This window comes from Mesocricetus auratus, unplaced genomic scaffold (genome assembly GCF_017639785.1).
Source record: "Mesocricetus auratus isolate SY011 unplaced genomic scaffold, BCM_Maur_2.0 Super-Scaffold_100011, whole genome shotgun sequence".
In the NCBI taxonomy this organism is placed as follows: domain Eukaryota; kingdom Metazoa; phylum Chordata; class Mammalia; order Rodentia; family Cricetidae; genus Mesocricetus; species Mesocricetus auratus.
This window is the reverse complement of record NW_024429195.1, coordinates 11,854,612-11,872,871: the sequence shown is the minus strand read 5'-3', so window position 1 is coordinate 11,872,871 and position 18,260 is coordinate 11,854,612. Positions and strand designations below refer to the sequence as shown.

Below are 18,260 nucleotides of genomic sequence, written 5' to 3'. Positions count from 1 at the left end.
GCCATTCACCCGCCGCATCTACTGTCTTTTTAGGGGCAATAGCGACCGAGGCCGTTGGTGCCCGGTGGCGTCTTATCGGCGCGACGCGCCGTCGCGAAGGTCCCCCGGAGCTGGCGGGGAAGGGTGCGTTTAGGGGCGCTCCCGCAGGGCGCCTGGCCCGGTGCGCGCTGCGGTGCTCGAGGGCCCCCCTGCCCCAGGCTGCGTCCCGTCCTCCCCGCTCCCAGGGCTCCCCGGCCGCCGGCCCGTTCCCGGGAGCTACGACAACGGGTAACAAAGAAGCCGCAGGGCCGCGGGCTGCCGAAGCTGCGGGACCCCGGGCGGAGTGGCGGGGCTGAGCGCCTTCCGGGCCCCGTGTCCCGGATCGCGGCGGCGAGCGCGTGGCGCGGCGACCCCCCCGCTCGGAGCGCCTGGCCCTCGGCGCCCCCCGCAGCCCTCCCCGGCGTCTGCGGACGCCCCAGCCCGCCCCGCTCCGAGCTGCTCGGGCCGTGCGCGAGGAACCCACCGCAGCCTAGGCTTTTTTGAAATAAAAACTTTTTTTCTCAGTTTCCGTTTGGGGATTTTTTTTTTTTTTTTTTTGCTTTGTTTCGGTTGCAGTTTGCAGCGCTCGCTACCTCCTCGCCTCCTGGTGTAGGAGCCGCGGGGGGCGGACCTGGGATGAGCGTTTTGTAATCTCAAATCAAGGACTGTGAGTGGCCGCGTCGCAACAGGGCTCAGGATGGACAAAAAGTCCTTTGAAACGGTGCTGGATGAAATCCGGAAGGTAACTAACTGACCTTGGTCCCTAAAAAAAAATCTTCTGAGATAATTGTCGCGGGTTACTTTCTTTGAGGTGTTGCATGTAGGTGATGCGAAATAAGAGTCGTGGAAAGGTCAGAGGTACTCGGACTTGCCTGTGTGATGTCAGAGTTTGCGTCTTGGTAGGTTGCACGGCACAAATAGAAGATGAGCCACTCGACTGCTAAACGTGACAACTCGTTCTGGTAGGGAGTTAACGTTGTTTCGGGTACCACGGTTCCGGAGCCAACTCTAAATCCCTCCTAACTCGGACCTTTTGGCTAAGTGGCATTTGATTCCGTGTTTCCGTGACTCGGCATTGGAAGTAATAAGTAATGCCTAGAAAGTTTCTTTTCCAATCTCAAGCTTAGGCAGAATGCATTCCCTGCCTTGGCTTTCCTTTTTCCTTCTGCTTTTTGAGATTGTTTTATATTTCCTCTTAACTGGGATGAGCCAGACAGCAAAAATTATGGAATGTAGTGTGGAGTCTGAAAGTATCTCTTGTGCAAAAATAAAAGGTTACCCACTAGACGGAAAGGGTAGTGCTGTGGCCGTGAGCCACCACCCCGAGCTTGCACTGGGCTGTCCTGATCGACTCGGCATCTCAAACCGGTGCCCCTGACTGACACGGAAGAGATGTTTCCATACACTGCTATTCTTACTTTCGGCTTGGAAGACTCACCGCCAGACGTAGTTCTTCCTTGTAAGACCCCCCCACACACTTCCTTTTCAAATTAACGGAATTAATCTTTCCTATTTGATGGTGCTGACTTTTCTTTTCAAATAGACTTCTGCTCCGGCAGATTCCCTTTGTCTAATTAAAATTTGAAACAAAGTATCATTTTACCGTCTACTTACAATTTGCCACACTTGGTTCCTCAGCTGATTTTTAACTGCTCTTGTGAGAAAATAAATTTGAAGTTAAAGTAGACCTGAATGCAGACTTCTGCTTTGGAGCAATACAGGTGTGTGTGTGTCTCTTCTTTCTCAGCCTTATGAAAATGTCTGGTAATACATATTAACGAAGGAGTTGGAAAGGTTCCAGAGATGAAAGTCTGCTTATCTGAGGCAACCTTTAAATCCACATTTCTGGTCCTAAATCAAAATGTGCTGCTAGTTGGCCTTGGCAGCCAGAGAAACCCATCAGTGCTTTTAGTCTACTGAAGTGGAATAGAACAGGCATTGCTAAGTAGGGGTGGGGCTGTCATTGTTAGGAATTGTGCTTAGGCTTTGTAAGTGTCACTTTAAATCAGGTCACCTCTTCTGCACGGCCAAGATAATTCTGGGTGACACTTCTGTCATTAAAAGTAGAGACTTCTGAAAAGATGCGTGGGACAGAAATAGGAGAGGAATTTTTTTTTTTTTTTGGTTTTTTCGAGACAGGGTTCCTCTACATTGTTTTGGAGGCTGTCCTGGAACTCGTTCGGTAGACCAGGGTGACCTCGAACTCACAGAGATCCGCCTACCTCTGCCTCCCGAGTGCTGGGATTAAAGGCGTGTGCCACCAACACCCGGCTAGGAGAGGATTTTTTTTTCCAAAATGGTGATAAGAGCTATTAATTAGTAAGCACTTCCTGCTTGACTTCAGCTTCCTAGTCTGTGGATTAGTTAGGTGGTGTACTTCTGAGTCTACAGCTGGCAAGCCCAGCCTCCTTAGGTAACTGATGTTCACCCAGTGTGGTATTAAGACCTCGTAACCCTCAGTTCCATGCCCTGTGTGGGGGGCCACAGCTAGACCTCTCCAGCGTTAGGGGAAGATTTGAAACATGATGGTGTTGCCAGCTCAAGCCAGGATTTAGTCCTGAACCTTGCTTGACTGTCTCTGAATGATAATGATCACACACCTCAAAGCACATCACCCAGAATGCATTGTAAAAGTTCAACACCTTGAATGTTTTGACTGGGCATTGCATTTGCTCTTAGTAGAATGATATGTAAGAGGAATACCTGTATTATATCTGTTTTGTAGTGAGGGGAAAATGATTAGTTGGTGTTTTACGATGAGAGGCTCGAAAGCTAGGGTCATGTGTGTGTGGTCCTTCCATCTCTGAGAGAAGGCCTATGTGACTTCCATTAGCCCTGAATAGTTTGCTAGGTCAGAGGCTCCAGAGAGGAGAGCCCCCATTTATCAAGCCCCTGCTGTGTGTCAGTCTCTGTGATTAGGACCTCACTCCAGCCTGGTGAGGACTGTGATTGGGACCCGCTCTAAAGTGGCTGCTGACGCCACATTGCTAGTCCAGGCCAGCCTGGGCTACATAAGCGAGACCATTCGAGGAAGGAAAAGGAAATGGTATAGCAATCTGTATCAACTAGAGATGCTTTGAAACTAATTAGATAGTTGGGAGTTTGATACATAATTTCTACTAGTTTTGACTCTGTTACAATGTTAACACTTTTGTATAAGTGTTCTTGGAGACCTAGCAGGTCAAAGAGGTAGGATTTCTTGTTCTCTTTGGGGCTGCTCCCAGGCAGAGCTGAATGAGACCAGTTCCTATCAGGTTGTATGTGTGTGTGTGTGTGTGTGTGTAGGGGGGTAATGTAGTGTGGGTAACTGCATATAACATGCTGCTGATACCTTAATTCTTTTTTCCTCTTTTCTAGGCTGTTTTGACAGAGTATAAATTAAAAGCAATTGAGTATGTTCACGGGTACTTCTCCAGTGAACAGGTATTTGCCATTCTTCATTTGTACTAGTGTTCCGGTTAGTGTCTGCTTGCCCACTGGATACATTCACAATTGCTTTGACTTTGCTGCCTTCTTTGCTCTGGAGCCACAGAAGCTCTCGGATCTGCCCAAAGGCTTTACAGAACGTGTGCATCCGGGCAGCCTCCTCACACCCCAGTTCCTACTCTAAGGCCATGTCTTTTTACAAAGCAACGTAAACTGTCAGTTACTGTGAGAAAAAAATATCAAGTTTATGACCTTGGGGCTGGAGAGATGGCTGGGTGGTTAAGAGCACTTTCTGCTCTGGCAGAGGACCCAGGTTTGTCTCAGAACCCACATGGTGCCTCACAGCCATCCAAAACTACTTCCAAAGCATCTGATGCCTTCCTGGAGCACCAGGCTCTGTGGTGCATGCAGGGAAAGCCCTCATGCACGTAAATCGTAGCCTTTGGGAACAACTTTTGAGTTTATGAATTTGTAAATCAAACTAAATTTGGTTAGCATTTAGAACAGTTTTGAAATTCACGGTTTGACTAAAGAAGTCATGACTAAATGCTGAACTGTGTGCTCCACAGCCAACAGGCTGAGTCCTCCTTGCTCTTTGAGGTGCTCCTTTAAGACAGCGGCCCAGGGTGAGGGAACTTGGGTGCTCTGCTCACTGCTGACCGGCAACATGCAGTGTTCGCCCCGCTTGGAGGCCTCTGTGTGTGGGTCGTGGTAGGAACCCCTACGATCAATCTGGCTCTCACAGCAGTCGATCCACGACTGACTGCGCTAGCGTGCTCCACGGATTAGTGGAAACCCTAGGCAGAAGCAGAGCGGTGGCCCTCACTCAGTCACCATACCCTGGTGAATGACCGCCACACCCTGGTGAAGGACCGGAGCCACCACCCGCGCTGTGCTGTTTCCATTTGTAGCGTTTCTGCATCACCAAGCCGATGTCCCATCCCTGCCTAACTTTGACTTCCTGTTCTTTCAGTGTATACTATTTCCTGGATTGCCTTATTACTTTCTTTTCATAATTTGTTTTGTGATGCTAAAGATTAAGCCCCAGAGCCTTGCCCATACTGGGCAAGCGCCCCTCCACTGAGCTACAACCCAGCCCTCTCAATTAATTTTTTCTTTTTTCACTTTTTGTTTTGAGATGGAGACTTGCTTAGTTGCGGAGACTGGCCTTGGACTTAAGATTCTCTTGTGTCAGCCTCCTACCTAGCTGGCATTCACAGTCATGCACTGTCAGGCCAGCCCTAGGTTGTATGTCTCCTTTATTTAAAAGAAAGAAAGGAAGGAAGGAAGGAAAGAAGAGAAGAGAACCATGTGTTGTGGGGAGTGAACAGGGAATGCCACTACATTCCCGTAGTGACGTGAGAACTTGTGAATCTTGAATCCTTGATATGAGGCCTGTACTGCAATGGGACTGACATTTTTAAGTTTTACTGAAGTGGCTGTACTTTGTCACACTGTTAGACTCTGGTGCCATGTTTATCTTCCACACATGCTGACAGGAATTCCAAGTGTTAGAATCTGTTTTAAAGAGCGGGTGGTGGTGGCACACACCTTTAATCCCAGCACTCAGGGGGCAGAGGCAGGTGGATCTCTGTGAGTTCGAGGCCAGCCTGGTCTACAGAGTGACTTCCAGGATAGGCTCCAGAACCACAGAAAAACCCTATCTCAAAAAAAAAAAAAAGTCTGTTTTAAAGGAATGTGTGCAGACACTGTCATCGGAGCTGAAGTGACTCTCTACTTGCAGGTGGTTGACCTCCTAAGGTACTTCTCCTGGGCAGAACCACAGCTAAAGGCCATGAAAGCCCTACAGCATGTGAGTGACCCTCCCTTTCCTATAGCGTGCGAGTGACCCTCCCTTCCCTACAGCATGTGAGTGACCCTCCCTTCCCTACAGCGTGTGAGTGACCCTCCCTTCCCCGTGTGCCAAGGACCAATGCTTCCTTCCCCCATCTCTGCATAATCCAGATCAAGTTGTGCTTTGTGTCAGAAAGCTAACCTTAAATCCCATTATACTTTGAAACTCCAAGTAACTATGTTAAGAGGTGTGCAATTGCATTGTGCTGCTATTAAATTCTGTACCAGTCCTAACTGGCAAATTGGGGGGAGATGCTTATTGCAAAGCAGAGTTCTGGGCTTTGGGCCCTTAGGATTCAGGCTCTGCAGCATCTCCCAGCATGCGTCACTGCAGAGCCCCGTCATAGGGGAAGAAGAAACTCAGTCCTTTCCCTGACTGTGACTCTGAGTTGAGTCACCCGTGTGCATGGCAGCTCTGTGATGGCCCTTCAGAGGGCTTACACTTGTCTCAGTGAGCTCATTGGAAACCATCTAAAACCCACATTTCAGACCTGCTTCTGAAACGATTGCACTAGAAAGAGTCCAAGTGTGACTCGGTATTTCTAGGACTCCCTTGAGTTGCCGGGACTTACCTTCTGCTTCTGTTCTTCTCGGCTAAGAGTAGGCTGTGTCCTGAAATGTTTATACTAACAACTTATTACAGTTCCCCAAAGCGGGCGCAGAGTCTCACACTGAAGCACGTTATATTTTATGATAGAAAATGGTGGCCGTCCACCCAGCGGAAGTGGTCAGCATCCTCAGCTGTTTCACCTTTAGCAAAGACAAGCTGGCTGCCCTGGAGCTCCTGGCCTCGTGAGTACTCCCTCCCTTACTGCCGTTCAGGTCTGGGGTCTGCGGTACTGTGAGGTCACTGGTCTGCGGCACTGTGACAGTTTCGTGCGGCAGCAGGACGCTAGTGAACTAGTCTATGAGAAGTGCTCTCTGCTAATGTGTCAGTCATGTAAGAAAGCAGAACTCTGATGAAATATCTGTGGAAGCAGCTGGGTGTGGTAGCACGCGTCTGTCATCTCAGAACTCAGGCTGAGGCAGAGGGTCCTGAGTAAAAACAGTAAGAACCTGCTTCCAAACAAAACACAAAAATGCCCACATTCTGTGAAAGCATGGTACTAGATTCTACTGTCTTTTACATAGTCAACACTCTGTACCTCCTACATATGTAGACTTGGCTTGCAATCCAAAGGCTGTTTCACACCCCTGTGTTTCAGCGTTTGCTTTGACCCCTTCCCATCCTGAATAATTCAAAAAGCAATCTGGTAAAAACATAAGATGCTTATTGAACAGGGTACCTGTAACCTCAGAGCCTGCGATTACAAAAGTGATAAGAGTCATGTCAGGCTGTGCGATGCTCCACGCTTGATGTTTGAGAACCATATGTGAGCGTGAGACTGAAGAAAGAAAAGGGACCCCGAGGCAAGGTTTAAGGATGGGCAAGTTGCGAATTCATAGGCAATGATTCTGCAGTCCAGCATGTGCCGATAAGTCATAAGCATATAGCATGCCATAAAGACCTGTCTGGTGTTTGTGTGTGTGTGCCCAGGCAGAAGCTAAGTCATGTTTCCCTGACAGAAACATTGTGGACGCACAGAACTCTCGCCCCATTGAAGATTTATTCAGGATCAACATGTCGGAGAAGAAACGGTGCAAAAGGGTCCTGGAGCAGGTGAGCCTCACAGCTGCACACAGACGCGGTGCTGCGGGTGAGCAGCGACACACCTGTGACACACCACCTCACTGCGGCCGTGCTGGGGACAAGCTCAGACGTAGACGTTCTTGCCCGAGAGGGAGCACAAGTAGGGCCTTGCAGAAAAGGCTGTTAGGGGCAGAGGTCACACAGGAGTGCAAACTCATTGGTGGTTCACCCTGCAGTGCGGACTCTGCCATGGGGGGGAGGGGCAGGGAAGGTGAGGGAGGGGAACTGGAATTGGTGTGAAAATGAAAAAGTTGGTTTTATTTTTACTTTTGTGTGGGCGTGCATGTGCGTGTGAATGCCTGAGAAAGTGCCAGATCACCTGGTGCAGCAGTAACGTTGGGAGATGCCGGGACCACCAGGTAGGGCCTCTGCAACAGCAGCGGGTGCTTTTTGCTGAACCACCCATTATTTGGGTGTGTGCTTTTCAGCTGCACTGTGAACATTTTCCCAGCAGTTTCTTTCACCGAGCCAGGCTTGTGTAGTTTTGAACATTTTTTTCTCGATAGTTAACTAAAGAAATGGAGCAAGGACTCACTATGTAGACCAGGCTAGCCTCAAACTCACAGATCTGCCTGCCTCTATGTCTTGGGTACTGGCATTAAAGGTGTGCACCCCACACCCTGCTGCTACATAATAGACATTTCTTGAACCTGTTGCTTATAGCACTGGTGATGGTGGTTTGGTAATATAACCATGGTAATGATTCCACAGTAATAGCTCACTTCTTTGGACACACCATTCCTGTAGCTCCACGGTGATTGATAGGTCAGTATGTGAATGCCATTCTCCTCCTTAATCCGTGGCTTTAGCTAGGCTTCCTGTTATCTGGAATACATGATGTGATGAGTCTGATTTTTGTTAATCACTTTTTTTTTTTGCATTACAGGCTTTCAAAGCAGGCTGCAAAGCCCCTCATGCCATGATATCTTCATGTGGAACCATCCCAGGAAACCCCTATCCCAAAGGAAAACCCAGCCGTATCAATGGGATTTTCCCCGTAAGCATGCTTTTACATACAGGAAATTTCCCATGACTAAGTGTGACCTAAGCACAGATCTGTGCGTGTATGTGCTACATACAAGAACATGCCATCTTATGATGCTTCTACAAAGGGAAGGAGTCTCATGTCTTCAATTTAATTGATAGACAGCTGAAAGTTCATGTATAAATGCCATTAACTGACTGTTACATTCAGAACACGCCAGACAAATGGGGATTTTGCTTTTTCTTTTCCAAGTAGTATCAGCATTTTTGACAGTTGTGTATCTGAGAACCCATTTTGGAAACTTCATGATGAAGCCTGTAAGAATCTTGTTTGGATACCAGTGGGTGGCCCTCAAAGCCCTTGGAAAATGGCCTTTTCAAAAGTAGTTACATTTCTATTAACTGTGTCACAACCCCAGAGCTTCATGAATTAAATAGTAAACATTTATTATTTCCAATAGTTTTTGTTTTGTTTGTTTGTTTGTTGGGTTTAGCTTTTTGAGACCAGGTCTCATTCTGTACCCTTGACTGACCTGGAACTCCCTGTGTGGACCAGGCTGGCCTGGGAGTGTAGAGGTCCCACCCCCCACTGCCCTTAGCCTCTAGAATTAAAGGCGTGAACAGCCTCCTTGTACTGTAGTTTTGGTGATTCAGGAAGCTGGGAGTGGCTTAGCTCTAGTTCTTATGCAGATTTCTTCCAAATGCTTGGCTGGAAGACAGGGAATATTCTTTCCAGGCTCACTTAAGTGCCTGGCAAGCTAATGTTGCTTGTTGTCAGGAGTCTGTCCCTCACAACAAGGACTTCAGCACCGTCATGGCAGGGTAACTAATCTCCATAGCCCATGGATCCAAAGGCAGGCAGGGGCAGCTTCGCAAGGCCTCTCTAGAGCTTGGCTTTAGAAGTCAGCCCTAGTTATTCTCAGATAGAGGCAAGGACCAGGGGGGCCATCTTAGAAGCCGTCCTCCATCCTAGTGAGTCCTGTCTAAGGGCACAGCCTGCAGGGACAGGCTACTCTGATGTGTGCCTACAGAGAGTCTCTTAGGGGTTCTTAGCTGCCAGGCTTCTTTTTCAGCTTCTGAGTCATAGACACTGGCATTAAAGTCTGTGCATGCGTGCGTGCGTGTGCGTCTGTGTGTGTGTGTGTGTGTGTGTGTGTGTGTGTGTGTGTGTGTGTGTGTGTGTAGTATTAGAGTACATGTCATCCTTCCCTCTGTCATTCTCTCTGCTTCCCTGGCACAGTAAGGTTAAGAGGAGATCGGGCAACTAGCTGGGGCAGGATTGGGTCCAGAATCCATGACTTGTTCCTGGCAAGTTAAGTCCCTTTCTTCAGAATGAAGCAGTGTTTGTTGTCTAAAGACTCAACTACCTTTATTATTATTGTTCTTTAAGGGAACTCCTCTGAAAAAGGACGGTGAAGAAAGTACCAATGAGGGCAAAGGAATAGCAGCACGAATTCTTGGACCGTGCAAACCAGTATGTGTTGAAATAAGAGGAAACCGGTGTTAATTCCTGTATGTGGAGCTTTCTGCATAAAGTCGTTTTTGTGTATTGTGAAGTTTAAATGTAGTAGAAATTCCAGATGAGAGACAATGGCCTAGGGTAGGTGGTATAAGTACTTAGTGGTGTTCATGGATCTTTGGAGGGTAAGTATTTTAATCCAACCACATTCATCTATTGAGATGAAGGCTGGGGTGTGCTGTGCATTTAGACAGTGCTAATATTAGTGAGCAGCTGGGCTTGTCCTTTCAAGGGAATGACTGCAGTGACTGGGAATGTACTCTGACAGGAGAAGGGACCTCCGGAGTGGAGGGCTGGTGGCCCCCACAGGCCTTGCCTTCTCCGCCCACTCGTATGATAGGAGAATCAGCGATGGCCGGGAGGAAATGGTGCCTTCCTGTAGGTGGGGTTTTCCCTCCTGCCTTCCGGTTCCTGGATAACCCACATGGAGACCTAGTATTAATTATAAATGCTCAGCTGATAGCTTAGGCTTGCTACAGACTAACTCTTAGGACTTAAATTCACCCATGTTGCTTATCTAGCCAGTTGCCATGTGGTGGTACCCTTGTTCAACACTGGGTGTTCATCCTGCTTCTCTCTGCACCCTTCATGACCCCTCTGACTCTGCCCTTCTCCTTCCCTGAATTCCCTCTGCCTCACATATCCTGCCTAGCTATCCCCCAACCGGCTTCTATATACAGTTACAACCATACATACTTCAACAGTGTGCAAGGATTGTCCCACAGCACCTTCCCCCTGGTTTACCGCTGTGGGTGAAGTACAGCTTTTAGTGTAGCTTTGGATATCTGAGGTTCTGTCAGTGCCATCAACTTAAAGTGCTCGAAAACACCGAATCCCTAATTGATTGTGCAGTGACTGCCAGGTTGCCAGCTGCCAGTGATCCCGCGGTTCTAAGATTGTAATGACTTAAGAGGACATTGCCCTTGAGCTCATTATGTGTCAGAGGACATTGCCCTTGAGCTCATTATGTGTCAGAGGACATTGCCCTTGAGCTCATTATGTGTCAGAGAGACCAACCCTGAAGATTGCATGTGTTTTCCCGGTGAAGATAGGAGTTTCTGGGATTAGCCTAGGCAGAACTAGAAAGGTGCCTGCTGTTCAGAGACAGGTCTGACCTTTATTGGAGATAATTGGGGATGATTGACCATGTTTGGCAAGCTGTACCTTCAGAATAAAGTAAGACCCACCTTTATCAAAGGGAGGGCTTTACTTAGTTGGAGGCTTTGCTCACTGGGGCATCTTCAGCCTCTTAGGACCAGGTGCTAGGTCAGCTTGTGATGTCTTAACCACTGTTCCCTTTCCAGCCTCCCTCAACGTACAACCCACACAAGCCTGTCCCCTACCCGATACCTCCGTGCCGGCCACATGCGACTATTGCACCAAGTAAGCATTCTCTGGGCTTCGCTTCTCTCTGCTCCTGATTAAATTGAAGGGATGGGCTGGTTTATGTGCTTGGGAAATCTACAGCACTTCAATTCTGAGAGTTTATTTTGCTGATGACCAGCTGCTGTATCCTCATCTGCCATGCTACTGAAGGTGTAGTTTACTTTTAGAGTGCTTTCCTGATTGTTTAATTGCAGATTGTTTAATCGCTTTATTATTAGAGGTTTTCACTTTGGTAAATGGCCTTAAATGCCTTTTCTTCGAAGCTGTCTGGGATGGGCTTGCAGCAAGGTTTGCCTTCCCCTGCTCAGTCTTCACTTAAACTCTCCATGTGAGACGCGTCTCTATGACACCACAGTTTAAAATAAAGCGCATACCTGTCGTCACACAGATTTGAACTCGCAGCCAGGGACACTAATTCTCTCTCTTTTATTTTAGGTGCTTATAACAATGCAGGTCTGGTACCGTTAGCCAATGCGATAGCTCCAGGTGTCCCTCCGCCACCTCCGTACACTCCAAACCCAGTGGGGACAGGTAAAGGCTGCTGTTGTGGGCTGTTTGAAGTCACTCGGTGCTCACGTATTTGTCCAGAAATGTGTCTGTATTGTAACGACCTGATTTATTCACACCCGTGTGACTCTTTCATGAGTGTCCTCTACTTTTCCTCCAGTGCTTTCGGTGTTGTCTACTCGTGTCTTGGTTTTTCTCCTTTGATATCTACCTGTGATTATGATGGGGAATAGTCTGACTAAAGCTTGACATCATTTATTTTCCATAGACAATGAAGACCTTTCCAGCCAGTCAAAACCTTCACAGAGTCAAAGTAAGTACCCAGGGACCCAGAGATAACTGCTGCCTGCCATGATTGTTGGCCGTTTCTCACTGGGAACTTGAGTTTAGCATCTGTGGAATGTCTCAGGAGAGAGCGGCTCCTGGGTGTACAGTAACGTGTACCTGCTAAGAGTGACTTGATATGACAGATTTTTATGTTCAAGAAATGTACATATTATCTGGATTTAAATTAATTTAAACTGTGTCCTGTTTGCAAGACTTTATGAAATCTAAAGGTCACGTGGCAGGCACATCCGCATTCACGTAGCATTCTGGTGTGGGGAAGGTGATTTTCCGGCGCACATGAGGGTATCTCTTTCTGACAGATAATCGGTCTAGTAAGTCCTAATGTGGAAAGTGATAAGGAGCCCGGGAGCAGCAAAGGACACTGAGCACAGGTGGCCGTGGTGGCGCCACCTGATGGCAGCACCTAGTTTCACTTCCCATTGGATGTGCAGGAGGAAGGGCTGCTCTGCAGGAGGAGGAAGGAGAAGGAGCTTGCAGGGAGAGAAGCAGCTCTAACCCTGGTGACTGTGCCAGGTCAGGGAGTCTAGATGGGAAGGTGCCCAGAAGGTGTGGCACCTCCTGTGTAAAGGACAGACACCAGCATTTCTTACCGTCACTATGAAGCCACCTAAAGGTGGCTTTATAAACAAGGCATTTGACTTTGTGGAAATAACTTTAAAGCCTTTACATTTAATTTTATAATTTTAAAAAGCCCCCCCCTTTAGGAACTATACTAAACAGTAGTAAAGACTTCCTCTGTGGTGGTAAGCCATGGTCCCCATCACTTGGAATGCCCATGATATTATTTGTCGTGGTTTTTTCTGTGCTGGAGGATTGAGCCCATGGCCTTATGCATGGTCTATAATCAAGCTGCTTAGCTGTGTGATCTGGCCCTGCCACAGCAAGCCTCAGCTTACCTGTGTCTACAATGGGAGTGTTGGTCTCGGGGTTACTGTGAGGACAGATGGAGTGGCGGACATAAGTGACCTCGCATGGGCTGTGGCGTGCTATGTGACGGTCAGGAACCACATTAGGTGGCAGGAATGAATGTTGTGTAATTGGGGCCTTGCTTTTTGTCTGCTCCATAGCTTACTGCAGGGGCTGCTAGTGGCAGGGCCTTTGCTTTGTAGGTTAAGAAGTTTCCAGTGGGAATGACTCTGAAAACTCCAGGAGGACCTGCTTGCTTTTTCTTCAAGCTTTGCTATAAGTTTGTGGTCCTCAGCATATCCGTGAATAAAACTGAATTCTCATGTGTTCCCGGCCACTTTGGAGCAGTGTATTTGTAATATGTTATTTACAAACTCAGACTTAGGCTCATATTTCATTCCTGATGATCCTGGTTCTTGCAGAACACATGCAGAAGTACAGTATAGACCTGTTTTCATGGTGACTCTGAATGAGTCTAATTTTCATGAAATTAAGTCACTGCTTACAACATGGATCTGGTAGTATGTGTGCTTAGCGTGACCAAGGCCTTGAGTGTAATCTCCTACACCAGGGTGAAAAACAGGAATGTGGTGTAGCCCTGAACTTGCGTTTCTTATACTGTTATTTGCTCATTTTCTTATCACATTTCTTTTCTGAAAAAAATGTCAAGGGTTGTGACGCCCAGCTGTGCAGCCTGTTTGCACTCCAGTTTGTGTGCAGTGACTTAGCCCTGGGGTTTCCTTTCAGTGTCTCCTCCCACCAGGAACTCACTGACTGTGTGAGCATCCTCATGTCAAAAGTCTGCCTTCCACACAGATCTTTAAGTGTCTGTCTTACTTCCCAAAAACGCCTTTCAGTAGTTATGGCTGCAGAGGGAGGAGCAGTCTATGCTGCCTCGGACACAGCATTGAATTCGTCCTGGGAGGAGGAACCCAAATCCTTTCATTGATTATCCATAGGGTTTATCAGAGTAAAGCCAGTGTAGCAAACGCAAAATAATATTGAGAGCAAGTTCTTAGGTGGTTTGTGAGTTGTCCTCTAAGGTGATCCTGTGTGGATCCCTGACACAAACTTACTAAAACACCGAGGCCTGAAGTAGAGGGGGAATTAAACATAGCGTTACACTTAAATGAGTCCCCAGGACAGACTTAGCCTTAGGAGCTGGAGTAGATTGGTCAGTGTCCTGAGCTAGGCGGCTGCAGGTGTGTTCAGACCTCTAAGGGAGGGGCTGTCAGCAAGCGAGGGGTGCAGGGTGCTGCCGGTGCCTCAGCACCTTCTCTAGAGCTTCTAGAAAAGTAGCCAAGTTTCCTGGATGGCGGGCAGGCACAAGCAGGGCGTGGCTGTCGTCCTGGCCACAGATGCCCCAAAGTGAAGGTGGGATAATGACACCAGCAGTCTAGACATGTAAAGGGCCACTTGATGCCTGCCATTGGTTTTCTTTGGTATGTGTGAAATATGGCACCAGTAACAAATGGTTATGTTTCTTTTAAAGTGGACATTCCAGCATGAACCCTGCCTCTTCTCTCCACAGCGTTTTCCACCCCAGCAGGCCAACTCTTCTCCCCTCACGGTTCTAATCCTGCGACTCCTGCTGCGACTCCTGTCCCTGCCGTGTCCCCAATCAAAGCAGCAAACCATCCATCCGTGTCAGCAGCTGCCACTGGGGCCGGAATGAGTGCTCCCAACGCCGCCCTTTCGGTGTTCCCAACGCCTCAGCCTTCCACACCGAACCCGACTGTGATCCGGACTCCCTCGGTGCCGGTGACACCTGCCACTTCCGCCCACAGCACCACGCCTGCTCCTGTCCCTTCCATTTTTTCTGGCCTAGTGCCACTGCCAGGTCCCTCTGCCGCCCCCACCCCATCCCCTCAGGCCGGCTCCACGGCGAGGGTCACCCTGGCTGCCGGTGAGACGTTTGCTCCCGCCTGTGCCCCGTTCACCAGCCACTCCTCGGCCAGCTCCGCCGCCGGGGCAGCCGGCAACCCCAGCACGGCTTCCCTGTCGTCCGTCTTTACGGGGCTGCCCCTGCCCTTCCCGCCGCCGGCTTCGCACAGCGTCACCACCCCAGCTCCTTCTGTAATCGCTAGTGCTGCGGGGCCGCATGGTGTAAACAGCCCCCTCCTGTCCGCCTTAAAAGGCTTCCTCACGTCTAACGACACGCACTTAATCAGTTCCTCTGCCTTGTCGTCTGCGGTCACAAGCGGGCTGCCGTCGTTATCCTCTCTTCCCAATCAAAACTCGGATCCCCCTGCCTCAGGCACCAACAAGTGCTATGCCCCTGCTGCTGTCGCTGCCTCCCAGAGGTCTTCGACCCCGGGGGTGACCTTGTTCCCGGGCCTGCAGTCCCCTGTGGCCAGCGCCACCTCCGCGGCCCCGGCGCAGTCCCCGTTGGCTACCCCGTCCTCCGCGGCAGTGCCCGTCAGCTGCGGCTCCTCGGGCTCGCTCCTGCATGGTCCCCACGTGGGTGGCATTTCGTCCTCCGCTGCCGCCGCAGCCGTGCCCGTTATGATCAAAAGCGAGCCCGCCAGCCCCCCTCCCTCGGCCTTCAAAGGCCCGGCTCACGCCGGCACCCCTGCTCGCGGCGCCTTGGGCCTGTCGGGTGCTCTGGGCCGTGGGTACCCCACAAGCTCAGTGCCCCTCAGCGTGTCCACTTGCCTCAACCCCGCCCTGTCCGGCCTTTCCAGCCTGAGCACTCCCCTGGCTGGCTCCATGTCCCTCCCGCCACACGCGTCCTCCACGCCCATTGCTCCTGTGTTCACTGCCCTTCCCCCTTTCACGTCGCTGACCAACAGTTTCCCTCTCCCGGGCAGTCCCTCCCTCAACCCTGCTGTGTCCCTCTCGGGGCCAGCGGCCACCACATCCGCAACCGCACACCCCAGCTCCGCGCCCGTGCGCCCCGTGCTGCCCGCTTCCAATGCGTCGCCCGCCGCCTTCCCACTCAACCTGTCCACTGCCGTCCCCTCGCTCTTCGCAGTCACCCAGGGCCCTCTGCCTGCCTCCAACCCTTCCTACCCCAGCTTCCCTGTCTCCAGTGCCCCGAGTGGCGCCCCCGCTCTGCCCTCCTTCCCTGGGCTGCAGGCGCCCTCCACAGTAGCCGTCACCCCGCTGCCGGTGGCTGCCTCCGCCCCGTCGCCTGCTCCTGTCCTCCCCGGGTTCGCCTCGGCCTTCAGCTCCAACTTCAACTCCGCCCTGGTGGCACAAGCAGGGTATGTGACCGGGCTGCAGACATTCAAGGCACTTCTCACCAAGTTTCCGTGGCCGTCTTGCTTTGTATTGACGTTTACACACGTGCTAGGCCAGAGGAATGGGAGGATAGAAGGCCAGTGCCCGGAATATTCCATGACTCCTTGGCCATCTTCTGTAGAGTGATTGCGTGGGTTGCTGGAAGCGTTATCCGCTCTGAGTAAGTTTTACTGCAATGAGTGGCTCACTTCCGCAATTCTGCCCCATGGAGGAGTGAGCTGACGGGTCTGCTCTTAACCATCTTTAAGCTACCCTTTGCCCAATATGGAAGCAGCTTTTCCTTCTGCCCTGTCTGCAGTTTGACCTGTTTTTCTCTTGATTGTTTTCAGTTTGTCATCTGGACTCCAAGCTGCGGGTAGCTCTGTTTTTCCAGGCCTTCTGTCCCTCCCAGGTATCCCTGGGTTTTCCCAGACTCCTTCACAGCCGTCCCTGCAAGGGTTACAGCACAGCGCGGCGGCGCAGTCGGCTTTGTTACAGCAGGTGAGCATTGTCTGGAGTGAGACGGTAAGGGTGAACCGTCTGGACAGCCCAGTGTGGACAGGAGTTTGGTTTGATTATCGATTATCTCTCCCCAAACTCACAAGCTCTGTTTACCTCTTTTCAGAAGTAACAAAGACGCTAGGATTCAAATGCATGAACTGTTTGGTTTTGTTTTTTCCCATTTATATAATTTTTTAAATCCCAATTTGGAGATTTAAAATGAAAGCTAAAGTCAAACCAATTATAATTTAATTTGTCTTAAAGTATAATGAACAAGGCAACTTATCTCTACAAAACAACGGCATAAAAACCCACCTCCTGACAGTTTTGAAAACAGTGTTGTTTTCTCACGACGTGCTGTCTGGTTGTGTGTGGGTTGGAGCCTGCGCAATAACTGTGCGTCTCTTCCTGCAGGTCCATCCGGCGTCAGCTTTGGAGAACTACCCAGCCCAGCCAGACGGGTTCCCTAGCTATCCGTCCACACCCGGAACACCATTCTCTTTGCAACCAGGTCTATCCCAAAGTGGATGGCAATGAATTTTAAACATGTTTATTCTTCTTGGGAACAACATGAAATTTGCCCAAGAACTGCAACGAACAGTCTGACAGATATGAAATTGTCCAATTGTCTGAAAGCTTGTACTCTTAGGGACACTGGGACAGAGTTTAGAAGTTCAGGTTTGTGTTTTTAAAGTGGTTATAAGTATCTTTGCCCCCATTCCTATACATGTAGATATGCTGGCAATGAATTGTATGGAGAATAGTATTTTAAAGTATGTGGGGACTTTTCACCTCCATCCTAGAATTTTGAATTATGTGTGTGATGTACGTAGATTATTAAAGAGGAGATGGAACCCTTCATAGCCGAATACAGCCTTAAGTCTGCTTGTATTGCCTCCATGGACAGATGTGATAGACTTATGGGTTGCATGTGGCCCCGGGGGAGTTACTGTTCTACAGATTCATGTGTGGCTCCGGTTAGCATCAGCTGGAATGCAGTACTCCATGTGTATTCAAAGGCGGACTTGGGACCCACTGTTTGGTTTTTGTTTTTGTTGTTTTGGCTTTTCGAGACAGGGTTTCTTTGTGGCTTTGGAGCCTGTCCTGTAACTAGCTTTTGTAGACCAGGCTGGTCTCAAACTCACAGAGATCCGCCTGCCTCTGCCTCCCGAGTGCTCGGATTAAAGGCACGTGCCACCACTGCCTGGCAGAGACCCACTATTTTTAATTTGTTATTAATAATCATATATCCTGCTGAATTTAACTCAATATATTCCAGGAAAGAAAAAATGGTGCTGGTTGTAGTCTTTAGAATGACATTCAGGTGTTTCAACTAAAAATGTCTACCCCGAGCTACCTTCTTACAGATGTATAAGTAAGGAGGCTTAGGGTGATCTTGCAAAACATCTTTCATGATCTTAGCAGTGTGCCCACAAGTGATTCCCCAGCTACCACTGTTACTCCTTGTACCATGGAAGCTCTTGACGAATGTTTACAGTCCTGGGATGTGTTTCTACTCAAACACTCTGAAATAAATGTGCGGCAGCAAAAGAGGAAACTCGGTCTGTCGCTAAGTGCAGCATGTGTTACAGACCTGTGGTGGCAGCATGTGACCCATTGTCATCCTGAACAGTCTGCAGCATTAGGTGTAGGGGGAGCAGGGAGAATGTGAACTATAGATTCTACTGTAGTGCAGTCCAGCATCTACAAGTTCCACTTTTATAAAGATGGTATCTGCAAGATGTTGCAAATGTGTTTTCTTTTGACATGGGGAACAAACTTTTTTAAGTATATTGAAGAATCCTGTATGGTTAGTTTTTAACATTTTTTAAAATAAACTTTATAGATATGACAAACATTGTAGAAGTGTCATATTACACGCTAGGTAGATAGGCTGTT

The 18,260-nt window shown here is 49.1% G+C and overlaps 1 protein-coding gene across 2 annotated transcripts; it reads left to right on the top strand.

Annotated features, from left to right (window-relative positions):
• The first annotated feature begins 45 nt into the window (after positions 1-45).
• Positions 46-17,230, top strand: Proser1 (proline and serine rich 1). Of its 2 annotated transcripts, XM_005077481.4 has the most exons (13): positions 46-760; positions 3,376-3,441; positions 5,189-5,257; positions 5,996-6,090; positions 6,865-6,958; positions 7,875-7,985; positions 9,363-9,446; positions 10,796-10,874; positions 11,313-11,408; positions 11,653-11,697; positions 14,170-15,844; positions 16,211-16,361; positions 16,776-17,230. In XM_005077481.4, the coding sequence occupies exons 1-13, from the start codon at positions 716-718 to the stop codon at positions 16,896-16,898; spliced, it is 2,733 nt and encodes a 910-aa protein (XP_005077538.1). In that variant the 5' UTR covers positions 46-715; the 3' UTR covers positions 16,899-17,230. The 2 variants fall into 2 exon arrangements, with proteins under 2 accessions (XP_005077538.1, XP_040610367.1); XM_040754433.1 differs by lacking the exons at positions 46-760; positions 3,376-3,441; positions 5,189-5,257; ... (2 more) ...; positions 7,875-7,985; positions 9,363-9,446 and adding an exon at positions 9,453-10,667.
• The last annotated feature ends 1,030 nt before the right edge of the window (positions 17,231-18,260 follow it).